Raw genomic sequence first — 15,152 nt, forward strand, 5'->3', positions numbered from 1 at the left:
TGGGCTAAAGCCCAGGACTCAGCCACCTGCACCTGGCAGGCTCAAGGATGAGACAGACAGTACTTGGAGCAAGTCCCTGAGTACAGGCTCAGAGTCAAGCAGGCAGCCTCACCGGAGGCTGGGCCTGCACAGCATCCAGTGTAAGCACCACCAATTCCCTGTGACACTGCCCAAGTCCTTGTCCCTCACTGGCCTCAGTCTTTCCCGCCTGTAAAATGGATGGGTTGGGCTAGATGATGCCTACAGGCCCTTCAGCTGAGTGACAACGATCTATAATCACTGAGAAATTAACATGATGACAGGAAGCCAAAACTGAGGCCCGGAACACTGGTAGGAGCTAGGGAAACAGGCACTGGGGTCCTGGAACGGCTGTGGGCACCCAAAGGCCGAGGTCACACCAAGCCGTCACTGGGATAAGCAAACTCTCAGCCCAGTATGGGACAGAACCAATGACATGGTAACACCTGTAGCTAGGCCTCAACAACGGCCCCGAGATCTGAGGTGGGGGCTGCCTTCACTCACTGGCAGAAGTGGGAGTTCCAGGCTGTGGCAAGTCCCCGGGAAAGGAATCGAGAAGCAGAATGTGCCCAGCTGGGGGCAGAGATGGGCAAGGGGTATCATTACTCTGCCACCCTGCCACCCATGCCTACATCTGCGTAACAGCACCCAAGCCATGGAGGATGGGGGAAGACGCACCCCCTGCCACCTCTCAACGCTATTGTCAGTGTTCCCTTCCTCCAGGAAGAACAGGAGTGGGGAGGAGGGGGCACTGGAGCTGGCAGCAGAGATGGTTCAGGGACTCCTGGACTCCCATCTCCTTCTTCCTACTGTTCCCTGCCTTCTCTAGAAAAAAAAAAAAGTCCAAGCTTGCCCTCCAGACCCACCCCTCTTGCCCAGGCCAGGGCTTGGCATGGGTCAGAGGCCTGCAAGGCCCTCAGTGGGCTCTGAAAGAGGCCAGGGTAGGGACCCTTCCCTCCCTGCCAGGGTATGCCGGATTCCCTCGTCAATCATCCAGGGGAGGACTGAGCCAAGGAAGTCGGTGCCCTCTGCCCAGGACAGCTCTCCAGAAGGTGCCCTCAGATGATGGCTCCCAGGCCACCCTCCCCAGATGCCCCGACTCTGCTGGAGGAGGGTAGGCTAAGGGGCCAGCTGCCCCGCCCCCATCCGGCGCTCCCTTCCCTACCTTCCCTCTGGAGCTCCGCTTCCTCAGAAGAGCCCAGGGATATGCCCTCCAAGGAGGCCCCGCTGCCTGGGCTGCCTGCCATAGCGGCCCCCAGCCCCAGGGACTCCCGGAGTGGCCTCCACGCCGCCTTCTGCTGCCTCCCCAGCCAGAGGCTGGCCGCGCTGGAGAAGGCGGGACTCGGCGGGAGAGCCCTCTGAGGAACCAGCCAATGGCAAGGCTCAGCAGCCGTGACCACCTTGCTGATTGGCTGAAGCCCCGGCTGGCGCAGCAGGGTGCAGAGCAGGCGGTAACACCGGTGGGAGAAGGGTGGTGGGAGGAAGCCCTAGTCCCAACGATGGCCCGATCCCCAGCGTATCAGTGTCGGTGACGATGAGGAGGAGGTGGCTAACAGGAGGTTTGGGGGAGGGGGGGTAGGCATGGCATGCTGCCCCTTCAAGACTGGCGCGGCATCCCGAGACCCTCCCCTCACAGCTAGCTTCAGAAACCCGAGGAATAAAAGTCTTGACCTATCTTGTTCCTGCCCCCTCTTTTCTGGAAGTCCCTTCTCTAATACACCCCGGAGTATCAGAGGGCATGCCACCTCCTCCCCATGCCCTCTGACCTCTGCTCTGTCCCCTCCCCAGGCCCTGTTTCCTCTACAGAGATCGCTCAGTCGAAGAAGTCCCCAAGAAAGACTCAGCCTTCCACCGGGAGGCAGCCTCACTGGTGTGCCAGGCAAATACCTCAAGCCCCAAATGCCTCCCTGCACTCGCCCAAGGTCAGCCACTGGAAGGCAGGGTACGTGGGGGAGGTGGCATCGCTGTGGGTAGGGGCAGTGCCCCAGCCTTGCTGACCCCTCGCCTCACAGCAGCTTTTCCCCCTCCCCAATCTCCCATGAGCTTTTCCCCTTGACAAAGGGGGTGATGCCCAGGAAGCAAGTCAGGCATCTTGGAACTCAGTTCCCCAGAAAGGAAATGTGAGGGCACATTTGCACACAGGAAAATGTGTGGGCAGAAGGGAAGCACAGCTCCAGCCAGGTGCCCCCATTCCTCTGAGATCTTGTGCCCGTGAGGCCACCACCAGGGTACTGCAGCCTCCACTCAGCCATTCCCTGAGGAGTGGCACCAGTTTGCATTGCACCCCTGGTTGCCATGGCAGCAGGATTATACACCAGGACAGTAACCCAGGGATGGAGGAGAGATTTAAAGGGACAGCTCCATCTGAAAGCAGCCCCATAACCCAACCTTGATCCAAAGAAGAAAGGGAGTCTGTTGACAGGGGAAGAGGGAGCAAGGCTGCAGGTCAGGAGATGCCTGGGACAGGATCTCTAAGCTCTCAGCCCAGTGCCATTGCCCATTCATCTCGCAACCCTCAGGAAAAGGGCCCCTGACTTTACCCAAAGTAGATATGGGGTCTCCCTGCAAGAGGAATACACCCATACCCTTTCCCGCCCTTCAAACAGCCATATTGACCCATGAGGAAGGGCAGAAAAAGGGCCTTGCCCTTTGCAGAGTCCAAGGCAGGGGACTCCCGGGGAAGGAGGAGGGAAGGGAAGTCCGAACTCAGAGACAAGGACACAGCTGTCTTTCTGTCCTGTGAGAAATATAATGACTACCAGATAATAAGGGGCAGAACCCACCGTTAGATTTTTGAGGCTGGGAGCTACTATAGCTCAGGATAGGACATAGGCTGCCCAAAGGAAGAGAAACATGTTGTACTTCTTCCTTTGATTATGAGATGCCAGAAGCAGAACAGCATGAAGGGGAGGAGGAGCCCCAGGAGTCCTTTGAGGAAACAGACCCCACCGCCACACCCCAAGGCTCCACTCCCTGTCCCCGATTCTCCCCCACAACCCCTAAACCTCCACTGAGTGGCCTGCAACAAGGAAGCCAAATTGCTGGGCCTGCTCCTCCCTCTACAACCCAGCCAGGCACTATTAATGGGTTTACTGGGCAGCCCCGGATGGAGAGGCCATTAAGCACAGGCTCAGGGGTGGGTTTAATTAACTCCTAAGCAGCTTACAGTGGGGTGAGGCAGGCTGAAAGAGGGGGAGATCCCAGGGGGCCCAGCAGGCTGGACAGGAGATGGAGGACTGAGCCCTCCAACACTGCAGAAGCTGGGGACATTGGTACCATCCCTCCACTGCAAGGAGAAGAGGCCTTTCCTGGACAAGTGCAGCAGTTTAGGCTCCGGCTCACTCACTTCACTGTCTCAGAGTAGAGGGACAGGGGAGTCATTCTAACCAAAGTGGCAGCTCTGAAACCTCTTGCAGAGGCATTAGCAGGGCCTAGAGCAAGGGAAGGAGCTGCATGGGAGAGGGGCATCCAGGCAGGGGGAAGTTCAGACAACTCTGAGAAAAACCAAAGCAATTTCCAGCTGCCCAGGCCTCAGAGGACCTCTAGCACAGAGAACTTAACCTTGTGGGGTCCTGCGTACACTACCAGAGTCCATGAGCCCCTGGAGTGGAATGCAGCTTTTGTGAATGGACGCATATGTCTATGATGAGGGCTGACTGCTGTCAACAGATTCTCAGTGGCTCAGGACCAATAAAAGTAAAGAAAAGGCCGGGCATGGTGGCTGACGCCTGTCATCCCAGCCCTTTGGGAGGCCAAGTTAGGTGGATCACCTGAGGTCAGGAGTTCATGACAGCCTGGCCAACATGGCAAAACCCATCTCTACAAAAATACAAAAATTATCCAGGCATGATGGCAGGCATCTATAATCCCAACTACTCAGGAGGCTGTGGCAGGAGAATTGCTTGAACCTAGGAGGCGGAGGTTGCAGTGAGCGGAGATTGAGCCACTGCACTCCAGCCTGGGTGACAGGAGTAAGACTTCATCTAAAAAAAAAAAAAAAAAAAGTTCAGAACACTGACCTTGTTCCATCATCTCATCTTAGGGAAATCTCAGGTCCTCAAAGGGAGGTGACACAGGGTTAATGCCAAAATAACTCAGGCCAGGCACAGTGGCTCACACCTGTAATCCCAGTACTTTGGGAGGTCAAGGCAGGTGGACGGCTTGAGTTCAGGAGTTTGAGACCAGCCTAGACAACATTTTTGTCTTTACAAAAAGTACAAAAATTAGCTGGGTATGATGGTACACACCTGCAGTCCCAGCAACTTGGGAGGCTGAAATGGGAGAATGGCTCGAGGCCAGCAGGCAGAGGTTGCAGTGAGCCAAGCTTGCGCCACTGCACTCCAGCCTGAGCTAAAGAGCCAGGCCCTGTCTCAAAAACAACTCGGTGTCAGCAGCAGCAATGGTAGCATAATAATTAGGACTATTCTTTTTTCGCTCTTGTTACCCAGGCTGGAGTGCAATGGCGCGATCTCGGCTCACCACAACCTCCGCCTCCTGGGTTCAGGCAATTCTCCTGCCTCAGCCTCCTGAGTAGCTGGGATTACAGGCATGTGCCACCATGCCCAGCTAATTTTTTGTATTTTTAGTAGAGACGGGGTTTCACTATGTTGACCGGGATGGTCTCCATCTTTTGACCTCGTGATCCACCCGTTTCGGCCTCCCAAAGTGCTAGGATTACAGGCTTGAGCCACCGCGCCCGGCAATTATGACTATTCTTAAAAGTAACGTGCTCTCCCCTGTTATAGCCTTTGCATCTCACCAACAGGTTAAGCAGTTTGCTCCTGAGGCTTCGCTAGTTTGTCTGGGTGGCCCACTCCCTTGTCCTAATGCCTCCTACAGAGCCATGCCCAGGTATCCCGACCTGGTATTCTCATTCCTTCACTCACAGCTTCCTGAGCCCCAGCATCCCCTGTCCACCTCTGGCACATGCTGGTCTAGGGGGCAGCGACTAGGAATTTCTCAGCCCCAGGCTATGCTGCTGTAATCCCTCCACCTCCAAGACATTCACCAAGGCCCAGCTCCCAGGCCACCTCCTAAAGGCCTGGTCCCATGCCACTGCCCTCCAGCAAAAGTGCAGGTCATCTCTGGAGCATGCATCCCCTGCCCTCCAGGGAGGTGGGTTGTGCTGCATCTCCAGCCCTACACTGGAGCAGGTACGGGTCTTATTCCTCCTCTTCTCCGGTCCAGCACAGGAACCCACACAGAGGAGATGGCCACATCAGCTGCCAGAAGGAATGGCTGAGTGATAGGGTAGAACAGCGGTGGAGCTGGCTGGTTCTTACCTGGAGCTGTGCAAGCGCCCGGCTGCTGCTCCCCAACCCCTAAGTCCTCACCTTGCATCCTCTGAAGCTCCAAAATAAGCTAACATCCTCACCCCCTTCTTACCAGACTCAGAGTTGGTGGCGGCGACCGGCATGGTGAAGGAGGCGAGGGCTCTGAAACGTCTCTCCTGGAGAGGGGAGAGAGGAGGATGAGCGGGTACAAGGGCAAAGCAATGGGGAAGGGAATATGAAGGACCTCCCCTTCAGAACCAGTCAGCAAGGGAGGGGAGAGGGTGCTGCCCAGAAGGTGGGGATTGGAGAACAACAATGATTCCAACAGTCCTGGGAAGCAGGAAGAGCAGGTATTACATGCCTATTTCCCTGAGGAGGAGGAGACCAGGGAGGATCAGAGAGGTTAACTGATTTGCCCAAGGTCATGAAGCTAATAAGGAGAGCTAAAATGAAAATCCAGGTTTTATGACTCAAAAATAAGTATATAAATAAAGTGTTTCTGGCTGCTATCTTTTTTTTTTTTTTTAAGAGGGAATGAGAATTTCTAGAGGGTAAGAACAGAATTTGGCCGAGCAAGGTGGCTCACACCTATAATCCCAGTACTTTAGGAGGCTGAGGTAGAAAAATCACTTGAGCCCAGGAGTTTCAGACCCACCTGGGCAACAAGGCAAGACTCCCATCTCTACAAAAAAAGTTAAAAATTATCCGGGTGTGGTGGTGTGCACCTATGATCCCAGCTACTTGGGAGGCTGAGGCAGGGAATCTCTTGAACCCAGGAGGTCGAGGCTGTGGTGAGCAATGATGGCACCACTGCATTCCAGCCTGGGCAATAAAGCGAGAACGTGTCTCAAAAAAAAGTCATTTAAAAAATAATGAAAGAGTCTAGAATTTAAGCCAAAGTAGAAAAGATGAGTACTCCCAGGCTGCAGGTTTCATGACAGCCAGAACCATATTGATTTTATTTGCTTCTGGAACCCGAGCCTACCAAAGCATAGATGTTCCACAGACATGTATCTGGGGGCTGACAGAAGTGATACGTACCTCTCCATAGCCCCTCTGGCTTGCTCTCTCTCCCCTCTCCCCTTCTCGGCTCAGAGCTGGCACAAGGAGAGCAAGTGCTCTGGGCAGAGCCAGGAATGGTGTCTACGGCCCTAGTTTCCACTCCAGGGCCTCCCCAGGCTAGGAGTGGCTCCCTCATTTTCCCAGGAAAGAGCAGGGGGTTAACCCCCCACCCTTCTTCCCTTTGCTTTCCTGGGCATGTGCTGCTGGATAAAACCCTAATTCCCAGTTGCCATGACAACAGGAGGCAGTGGCTCACAGCAGGGGTGGGGAGTTGGGGGAAGCATCTGGCAGTGCCCACTTTAGGACTGAATGCCTGCTGAGTTCTGGGGGTGGGGGAACCACAGCAACTCCACCTCCCATCAAAAAAGATTCTTTCCAGAGGACTAGTACCTGGTTTCAATAAAACAGTCCCTTGCTTCCATTCCCCTCTCAGGCCTGAGCTGGTCACCTGAGCTCAGGTGACAGAAATTACAAAAGTGAAGGGGATGGCTCCCCTTCCTCCTAGCTCTGCCCCTGAGGACAAGGAAGAAAGGTTGTTAGGGAGAGGAAGGGCACCCCTATTCAAGCTACACCCAGCCTGGAAGAAATGCCCAGATCCACTGTGCTGGCCCATGGCCCCGGTGCCAATCCCTACTGTCCCTGTTCCTAGAGAGCAGGCCTCCATCTCCCAGGCCTCGAAGACCCGGTGCCTTCTTCTGGCTGGTGCAGCGCTCCTTCATAGGGTCAGAGAAGAGACTCCAGAGGTCCTTCTTCCCTAGAGTGTGGAGGGCGGGAAGCGGCAGGAAGAATCCTGTATGAAACCCCTGCCCTCAGAAGTCTTGCTCAGCCTGCCTGGGTTTTCTTCCTGGGGAGTCGGTTCCTAGGGCATCGGCTAGCTCTGCTCCCCTACGTCAGCCCAAGCCTCTGAGAGGGCGGGGCCTGGCTGTGCCCACAGGAGAACGGCAGTGCCAGGCAAGCTAGCTTGGCTCCGTGCCAAGGTCCTGCACCCAGGCAGGCATCTGGGAACCTGCACCTCAGCTTCCAACAGCCTGGGCCCAGATGACCGCTCAGCTCTGCCTCCGAGATACCCACATCGCCCAAAGTGTCGGTAGGCGGTGCGGGCCAGCAGTGAAAGGGAGAGGTTTCCTCCAACCTCCCACCCATCCCTCCATCCACACACATACAAAGAGGTGTGGAGGAGAAAGGTTGACAAAGGCGCTTTGGAGAGCGAGAGGTCGTGGGGAGGGCTGGACAGAACTGAGAGCCAGAAGATGGGGTCGAAAGGCCGGGCATACGTGCTCGCTGGGCAATCAGATCACCCCTGCCTCAACGGACCCAGTGCTAACACTCCGGGCGCTAGGACCTGGGGGAGGGGGGCGTGTTGTGAGCTATCAAAGAAGGCTCTCTGCCTGCGCGCCCGCGGGAGACCAGGGATGAGGTCACTAAATTACTGCCCCCCACCAGCCCCGCGTCCTCATCCCCCCCCCCCTTAATTGACCTAACTTTCTAACCCTGGCACCAGTCCCCTCCCAAGTCTCCAGATCCTAACCTTGCCTTCCGACCCGACCCGCTACAGCCTGGGAAGCGGGAGAAGCAGTGCACCCCCTTCTGCGGACCCCTCCCAGGGAAGATTGCGGTGCTGGCCGCCAAGGGGGACCGGGGAGCCACCGGAACCCAGCGCAACCTCTGTCTCGCTCCCCAACCCCCGGAAGCGCTAACAGCAAGGTTCTTACGTAATGCTGGGCTTCCAAGTCCCCCCAACCCGCACAGCCCCCGGGGAGGCCGCACGGATACCCGGGCCCCGCACAGCTCACCACCTCGGTGCCCGAAGCCACTTTGGCACCCCTACCGCAGGGGCGGGGGCCAGCGTCAATGGGCAGCGGGGCTTAGTTCTCCCAACCTGCACCCCAGAGAGAGGGCCCGGGGGCGGGGGCGGGTGGAGAGGGAAGGGAGGGGCTAGGTGAAAGGAGCCTATGGAGTTTAAACCCAAGAATAGGGTCCTAAGTGCCCCGCCAGGACGAAAAGGAGGTGGAGGTCTTGGGGTGGGTGCTGGCCCGCGGGCCGGGGGACGCCTACCTGCGCCCCAGGGAGCCCCTAGCTCCTGGCGGCTCGAGCGCAGCCGGGCGCTCCGCGTTTATTGCTTGTCAATCGCTAGCCCGGCTCTTAAAGCGGCGAAGCCTCTCCGCGAGGGGGCGGAGGCCCACAGGAGAGGAGAGGGAAGGGGAGGGGAGGAGGACGCGGAGGCTGGCACAACTCGGAGTTAGTAGTCTTTCCCAGCAGCTGGTAGGCGGGCAGTCAGGTTTGGGAAACACCGCACAGACCACGACCCCCTGCTGGCTTCCCACTCGGGGAGACAGGGCTGGTATTGGTACCCGCCGGTGTCCCTCGGCTCCCAAGGATCCCTTAAAAGGGCGATGGTGATACTGCCGAAGAAGACCGGCTTGATTACTCCGCCCACCCCTCTTGGCTCAGACCCGCGTTCTATTTCCAGGCGTGTCTCACCTTTCCTCGTTAGCCTGCTTCCATATTGAGAAAAGGAACAGGAGGACTTTAGAGAGACTCCCAGAAAGCAGGATACCAGCCCCAGAAGGCCTCGGAGTCAGGGGCAGCTTTTAAGGACTCGGAGGGTGGATATCTGGATTCCAGACTTTCTAGAAATTTTGCAAAAAAAGAGGAAATGTATTTGTGAAAGGATTCGGACCCTATTTTAGGCCTGGGTGAGGGAGGCCTGGTCCATTTCCCTGTCTAAGGAATAAAGAAGTAACTGGCTAGCCTTCCTCAGAGTCCCATCCCAAGAAGCAAATAAAGGGTTAAACCCACTGGCCCGCCTTCGCCCAGCCTCTGGCTCCACCCAAGACCTGCTAGTAAAAGATACTGAGCCTCCAAATACCGGAGGCTCTGGGCAGTGCGCCGAGCTTTTGGGGACAGCTACACTTCTTCCCCGACCTCGGCGTTCCGCCACCCCGTCCAGCTGCCCCCAACAAATTGCGGAGATCACTCCCTTCCTTACTAATTGGATTCCTAAGATCATAAATGAACTGCATCTTTGTCCCAGCGTGGTGGCTCACTTCTGTAATCCCAACACTTGGGGAATCCGAGGCGGGGGCATCGATTGAGCCTAGGAGTTCGAGACTAGTGTGAGCAACAAAAAATAAAATAAAATAAAATTAGCTGGGCGTGGTAGCGCGCCTGTAGTCCCAGCTCCTTGGGAAGCTAAGGTAGAAGGATCCCTTAAACCCAGGAGGTCGAGGCTGCAGTAAGCCAAGATTGCAACACTGCACTCCATCCTGGGCAAGAGAGTGAGACCGTGTCTCAAAAGAAACAAAAAGAGAATAAATGAATTACATCCTGGAAACTGGCTTGGATATCTCAGAAATGAGAATCTATCCCGGAAGCAGGGGACTGGTCCCTGATTCCAAAATTCAGCTCTCCCCTGAGCTCCGAAGGTATAAGCTTGGATATAGGGAAAAGCCACAGAGGCAGCCAAACTGCTGAAAACCACATTGTTTAGGTGCCGCGGGCTTTTACTGAGAGGAGAAAGTCAGCGACCCCAGATAGCTTTGACAGGAATTGCAAGCTTTGGTCTCTAACCAAAGAGGGTTCCTGCAGCTCTCTTCTCTGCCTGAAAGCTAGAAAATCCTCTAACTGAATTCAGGAAAAGAGTTCCCCTTTCCATTATAAAGGCTACCCTCCACTCTCACCTGTCTGCCTCTGGGCTGGGAATCACTCAGCTATTTGTATTTGGGAAGAGGAGGGATTTTGAATCTCTACAAAATATTACTTCTCAATCAGGCAATTATTAGCTCTATAGCGACCCACAGCAACCTTCCATTCCATTTAGGATCCTCAGGACAGGCTGGGATCTCAGATTCTAGCCCACCGGGGGAGGTGGAGCCCAACTCATTATTCTTAGCCGCTGCCCCGCTGCATTAGTCAGTCGACAAGTATCTCTCTGATAAAGGCCTTGCAGAACGCCAGCGTCTCACATCTGTTCAGAACCTTACAATTGACAAATTGTTTCATTTTCACAACAGCCCTGTGCAGTTACACAATGAGAAGAAACATTTCTTCATGTAGAATAGGATGCTCCCGTTCCGTGCCAGGCAAGGTACCACTTTCTGTGATACTGAGATAGATAAGGGCCCTGACTTCCTAGAGTTCACAGTCTGGGGCTGAAGTCAGGAAGGGGTGTGTTATATAGACACAAACAGCGCTTACCGGTATCACAGTTGCCATAATAAAGATGCAGTGTGTCCTAAGCTGTTTCCCCAAAAGAATGGGGGTGCTAATGGTTGGGAATGGAGCAGCTGGGAAGGGAAGCAGGTTTGAGGGTCTGCAATGCATCTCTTAGCAGTTAAGGGCTGCCCTCCCGCCCCAAGAGAGGAATACGTCCTTCTCTGGGGTCTGTAGTTAGCTCCGCCTTCCCTCCTGCCTCAGCCTCAGAGGTCATAAGGGTGCAGGTGGTATCTTTCCTTCCCTCTAAATCAAGATTTTCCTGTGGTAGTGTTCAGCCCAGAGCTTTGGGAGTCAAGGCGCAGAGAGAAATAAAAAGAGTGTTGTAAATGCCCAGCAGTTAACGGGTTTGCACTGAGTGATGTTGCACTTCCTATAATGACCAGCAGGGGCCACCAACAGCCAATCCCAGTCCATCTACACCCACCCTCTGGGGTGTTTCCCCTCCACACCTGCAACTCGTCAGAGCCTAGCTCTGGAAATCTTTTCTAGGGACTACTCAGTTTAAAAAAAAAAAAAAAAAAAGATGGCCCAGGTGCCATGGCTCACGCCTGCAATCCCAACACTTTGGGAGGCTGAGGCAGGCAGATCACTTGAGACCAGGAGTTCGAGACCAGCTTGGCCAACATGATGAAACCCCATCTCTATTAAAAATACAAAAATTAGCCGGGTGTAGTGGCACATGCCTGTAATCCCAGCTATTCGGGAGGCTGAGGCAGGAGAATCACTTGAACCCAGGAGTCAGAGGTTGCAGTAAGCCGAGATTGGGCCACTGCACTCTAACCTGGGCAACAGAGTGAGACTCTATCTCAAAAAAAAAAAAAAAAAAAAAAAGTAGAGCCCTCAATGGACTATACAAAATTATATAAACCTTTGCCTATAAACTATATTTGTGTTATTCAATTTATTAGTATGTGTATTAGAAATCACACATATATAGGGATTAATTTTTAAATTTATTTATAAATAAATATATTTTGAGACAGGGTCTTACTCTGTTGCCCAAGCTGGAGTACAATAGCGCAATCATGGCTCACTACAGCCTGGACCTCCCAGGCTCAAGGGATCCTCCTGCCTCAGCCTCCGGAGTAGCTGGGACCATAGGTGCATGCCACCACACCTGGCTAATTTTTATAAATTTTTTGGTAGGGATAGGGTCTTGCCATGGTACCCAAGCTGGTCTTGAGCTCTTGGGCTCAACTGATCCACTTGCCTCAGCCTCCCAAAGTGCTGGGATTACAGGTGTGAGCCATTGCACCAGGCCAGGATTGATTTTTTTTTTTTTTTTTTTAAAGATGGAGTCTCACTCTGTCACCAGGCTGGAGTGCAGTGGTATGATCTCGGCTCACTGCAACCTCCGCCTCCCCAGTTCAGGTGATTCTCCTGCCTCAGTCTACCGAGGAGCTGGAACTACAGGCGCATGCTACCATGCCCGACTAATTTTTTTGCATTTTTATTAGAGATGGGGTTTCACCATGTTAGCCAGGTCTTGATCTCCTGACTTCATGATCCACCCGCCTTAGCCTCCCAAAGTGCTGGGATTACAGGTGAGAGCCACTGTGCCCAGCCCAGGATTAATTTTTTTTTTCCTCAGCACTTATGTACAAGGTAATTTTTTAAACTATAAATAGAAATTCCAATTTTGTCTTCCTATACTCAAAAGAACCATCTTGCACACCCCTAGGTACACTCCCACTTTGGAAACCACTGTTCTAAGGGAAAGGCTGTGCTGCCTCCCTAGTCTGCACCTTAAGAGGGCATCCAGACAGGAATGGATCCAGACAGCTTTGCCTTCCCACCAGGACCAAACCAAGGCCTCTGTGCCTCTTGCTTGCCACACAACCTCCAGACAGAGATTGAAGCCCCCTCCGCCACTCCCACCACCACCAGCCAGCCACACACCAGCCTGGCCTGCACTCATGTCAGATTGCCTTTCTGGAGGGCAGAGACCCAAAACCTCTCTTGGGAGCACCATCTGTTCCACCGCCTGCCCTCACAATCGCACTTTGCCTTGCCTCCTGATTCTACTCTGCCCACCTCCCCATTGGGGTGGGAAATTCTGAGAACCATACAATTTTGTGTTGAAATCCTGGCTCAGCCACTCCATGTGTATGTCTTAGGCCAGTTAAATAACCTTGCCAAGCCCCAGTTGCCTTATCTGTACAACGGGGATAACAACTTTGGGAGAGGATGGAGGTAGAGTGACTGCCACTTGCCAGGCACATGGAAGGTGTTCCATAAACGCAGTTCCCTTCTGGGAGTAGGTCTAGGCAGGCTCTAGCTAGGTGCCAGCGGCTGTGGGTGGTTGGTCCTTATCTCTGGCTGTCTGATGTGTCCTGGCTGACCTCAGGTTCTGCTGGGGAAGGCAGGGTCCACCCCAGGGCTTCTGGAGCCACAGGTATCTGTTACAGCTAGCATGTCCTCTTCTCGCTGCCCACACACTCTTCACTGGCACCTTGCCCACATCCATCTGTGCCACCCACTTATCCTCCTCTCTCTCCACTGCCTCCACTGAAGTGCCAAGGGCTTTGATAGGGGCACCATGTAAGGGGCCAGGAACAAGTGGCCCATCGCCAAAGTGGGGAAGAGCTTGCAAAAGTCGGTGCATGGGGCTGTAGGGTGTGTGCCTGTAGTCCCAGCTACTCAGGAGACTGAGGCAGGAGGATCCCTTAAGCCCAGGAATTCAAGACCAGCTTGGGCAACATAGTGATATCCCAGTCTCTCACAACAGTAATAATAATAATTTTTTTTTTAAGACAGAGTTTTGCTCTTGTTGCCCAGGCTGGAGTGCAATGGCATGATCTTGGCTCACTGCAACCTCCACCTCCTAGTTTCAAGCAATTCTCCTGCCTCAGCCTCCCGAGTAGCTGGGATTACAGGCACATGCCACCATGCCTGGTTAATTTTGTATTTTTAGTGGAGACAGGGTTTCTCCATGTTGGTCAGACTGGGCCGGAACTCCTGTCCTCAGGTGATCCACCCGCCTCAGCCTCCCAGTGTTGGGATTACAGGCGTGAGCCACTGCACCTGGCCAACAATAATAATTTTTAAAAGCCAGTGCAGAGCCTGGGAGTAGGGGGAGTGCTGCTACCCACCCCAATAACCCAATGTCTGTTGCCCCGCAAGCCAACCGTAATATGAAGTGTCGCTATAGTCCCTGGACAGGGCAGAGATTGAAGGCGGGTAGGTGTGGGAGTACAGGAAGCCTCTGGACAGTAGGAGCGGGGAGGGAACCAAAGCAGGAAGCAGACCCAGTTAGATGCCCTGGGGACCACGTGAGGCACTGAGCTGCTCTTTGAAGACAGAAAGAAAGGTCAGAGGAGTGTCTCCACTTAAACTGGTGACCTGGAGGAGAGCTGCACATACACATACATATACCATGCATGCGTGCACACACTCACATATACAGACACACACACATACACACTCTCACACTCACATATACACACATATACACCTACACACATACACTCACATGCACACACATGCACCTGCACACACACACACTCACATATACACACATACACACGTACACCTACACACAGTCACATACACACAGATACACTCAGACACACACACTCAAATACACACACATATACTCACATTTACCCACTCATGTATACACACACTCAGATACACACTCACACTTACATGTATACACACATGCATACATGCATACACTCACATACTCACACATACACATAGACACACTGACACACATTCTTGGACACAAATACACAAACACAGACACACACTCGAATACACACACATACATTGTATACACACTCACACATACACTCATGTACACAACACACACTTATAGACATACACACTCACAGACACACATACACACATCCTATGCTGCTCCCCTCCCTGCTTGTCCTGGGCCAAGGCAGTGCTTACAGAGTAGACTGGGGCCAAGACAGAAGAGAGAGGGAGCCGGGCTGTGGAGAACACTGGGTGGCCTCAGGCAAGCCCCTTGTCCTGGGCTTTCCCTGCTGTCAAATGGGCAGGTTCATATCAAGCTCGCAGGCTCAGTGACAACTGCATGGCCTCATAGAAATGCCTTGTGAGCCACAATGGGGGAGCCCTGGGCACCCAGACCATGCCCTGGCCATACCCCTTCTCGGAAATGCAGGACAACCCCAGTCCCAGAGCTACTCGCTGCTCCTCCCCTGCCTTGACCACCCAGCGACTCTGCCCCCAGCCCTGCTTGGCACCAACTGCCCAGGTCCAGCCTCCCCATTCCTCACAGGGATCTTGTTGCTCTCCTCATTGGGGTTCAGCCACCCTGGGCTCACTCTGTGCACCACTCCTCTCTGAGGTGCCTGGGGACAGAGCTGGGGACCTCCTGCCCATTCCCTGCTGTCCCATAGGCACCTCCACTTCCAGCTCCCTGCCCTGAGGTATGGGTGTGGGGAGATGTGGAACCCTGGGAAAGGGAAAAGCCACCATCCACCCCTCCACCAAAATTGCCTTTTTCCAGGCCAGGGCCATTGGCAGGGGGCTGTCGCCACTCTCACCCGCCATCACCCAAGACAGACTGGGAATCTGCAGGTTCTTGGCAGCAGACCTCAGATAAAGAAA

General features: G+C 54.1%; 1 protein-coding gene across 7 annotated transcripts in view; it reads right to left on the bottom strand.

Annotated features, from left to right (window-relative positions):
• Nucleotides 1–15,152, bottom strand: part of MPP2 (MAGUK p55 scaffold protein 2) — a 47,726-nt gene that overhangs the window by 19,096 nt on the left and 13,478 nt on the right. Inside the window, exons 1-2 of one of the 7 annotated variants that reach the window (XM_010331506.3) lie at nt 8,835–9,080; nt 5,404–5,467 (exon numbers count right to left, since the gene is read on the bottom strand). In XM_010331506.3, coding sequence (XP_010329808.1) covers nt 5,404–5,434 — 31 coding nt within the window. In that variant the 5' untranslated portion in view covers nt 5,435–5,467; nt 8,835–9,080. The other 6 variants (XM_010331502.3, XM_010331503.3, XM_074389115.1 and 3 more) reach the window with 6 other exon arrangements.

The sequence above is a fragment of the Saimiri boliviensis genome, chromosome 17 (genome assembly GCF_048565385.1).
Source record: "Saimiri boliviensis isolate mSaiBol1 chromosome 17, mSaiBol1.pri, whole genome shotgun sequence".
Classification (NCBI taxonomy): domain Eukaryota; kingdom Metazoa; phylum Chordata; class Mammalia; order Primates; family Cebidae; genus Saimiri; species Saimiri boliviensis.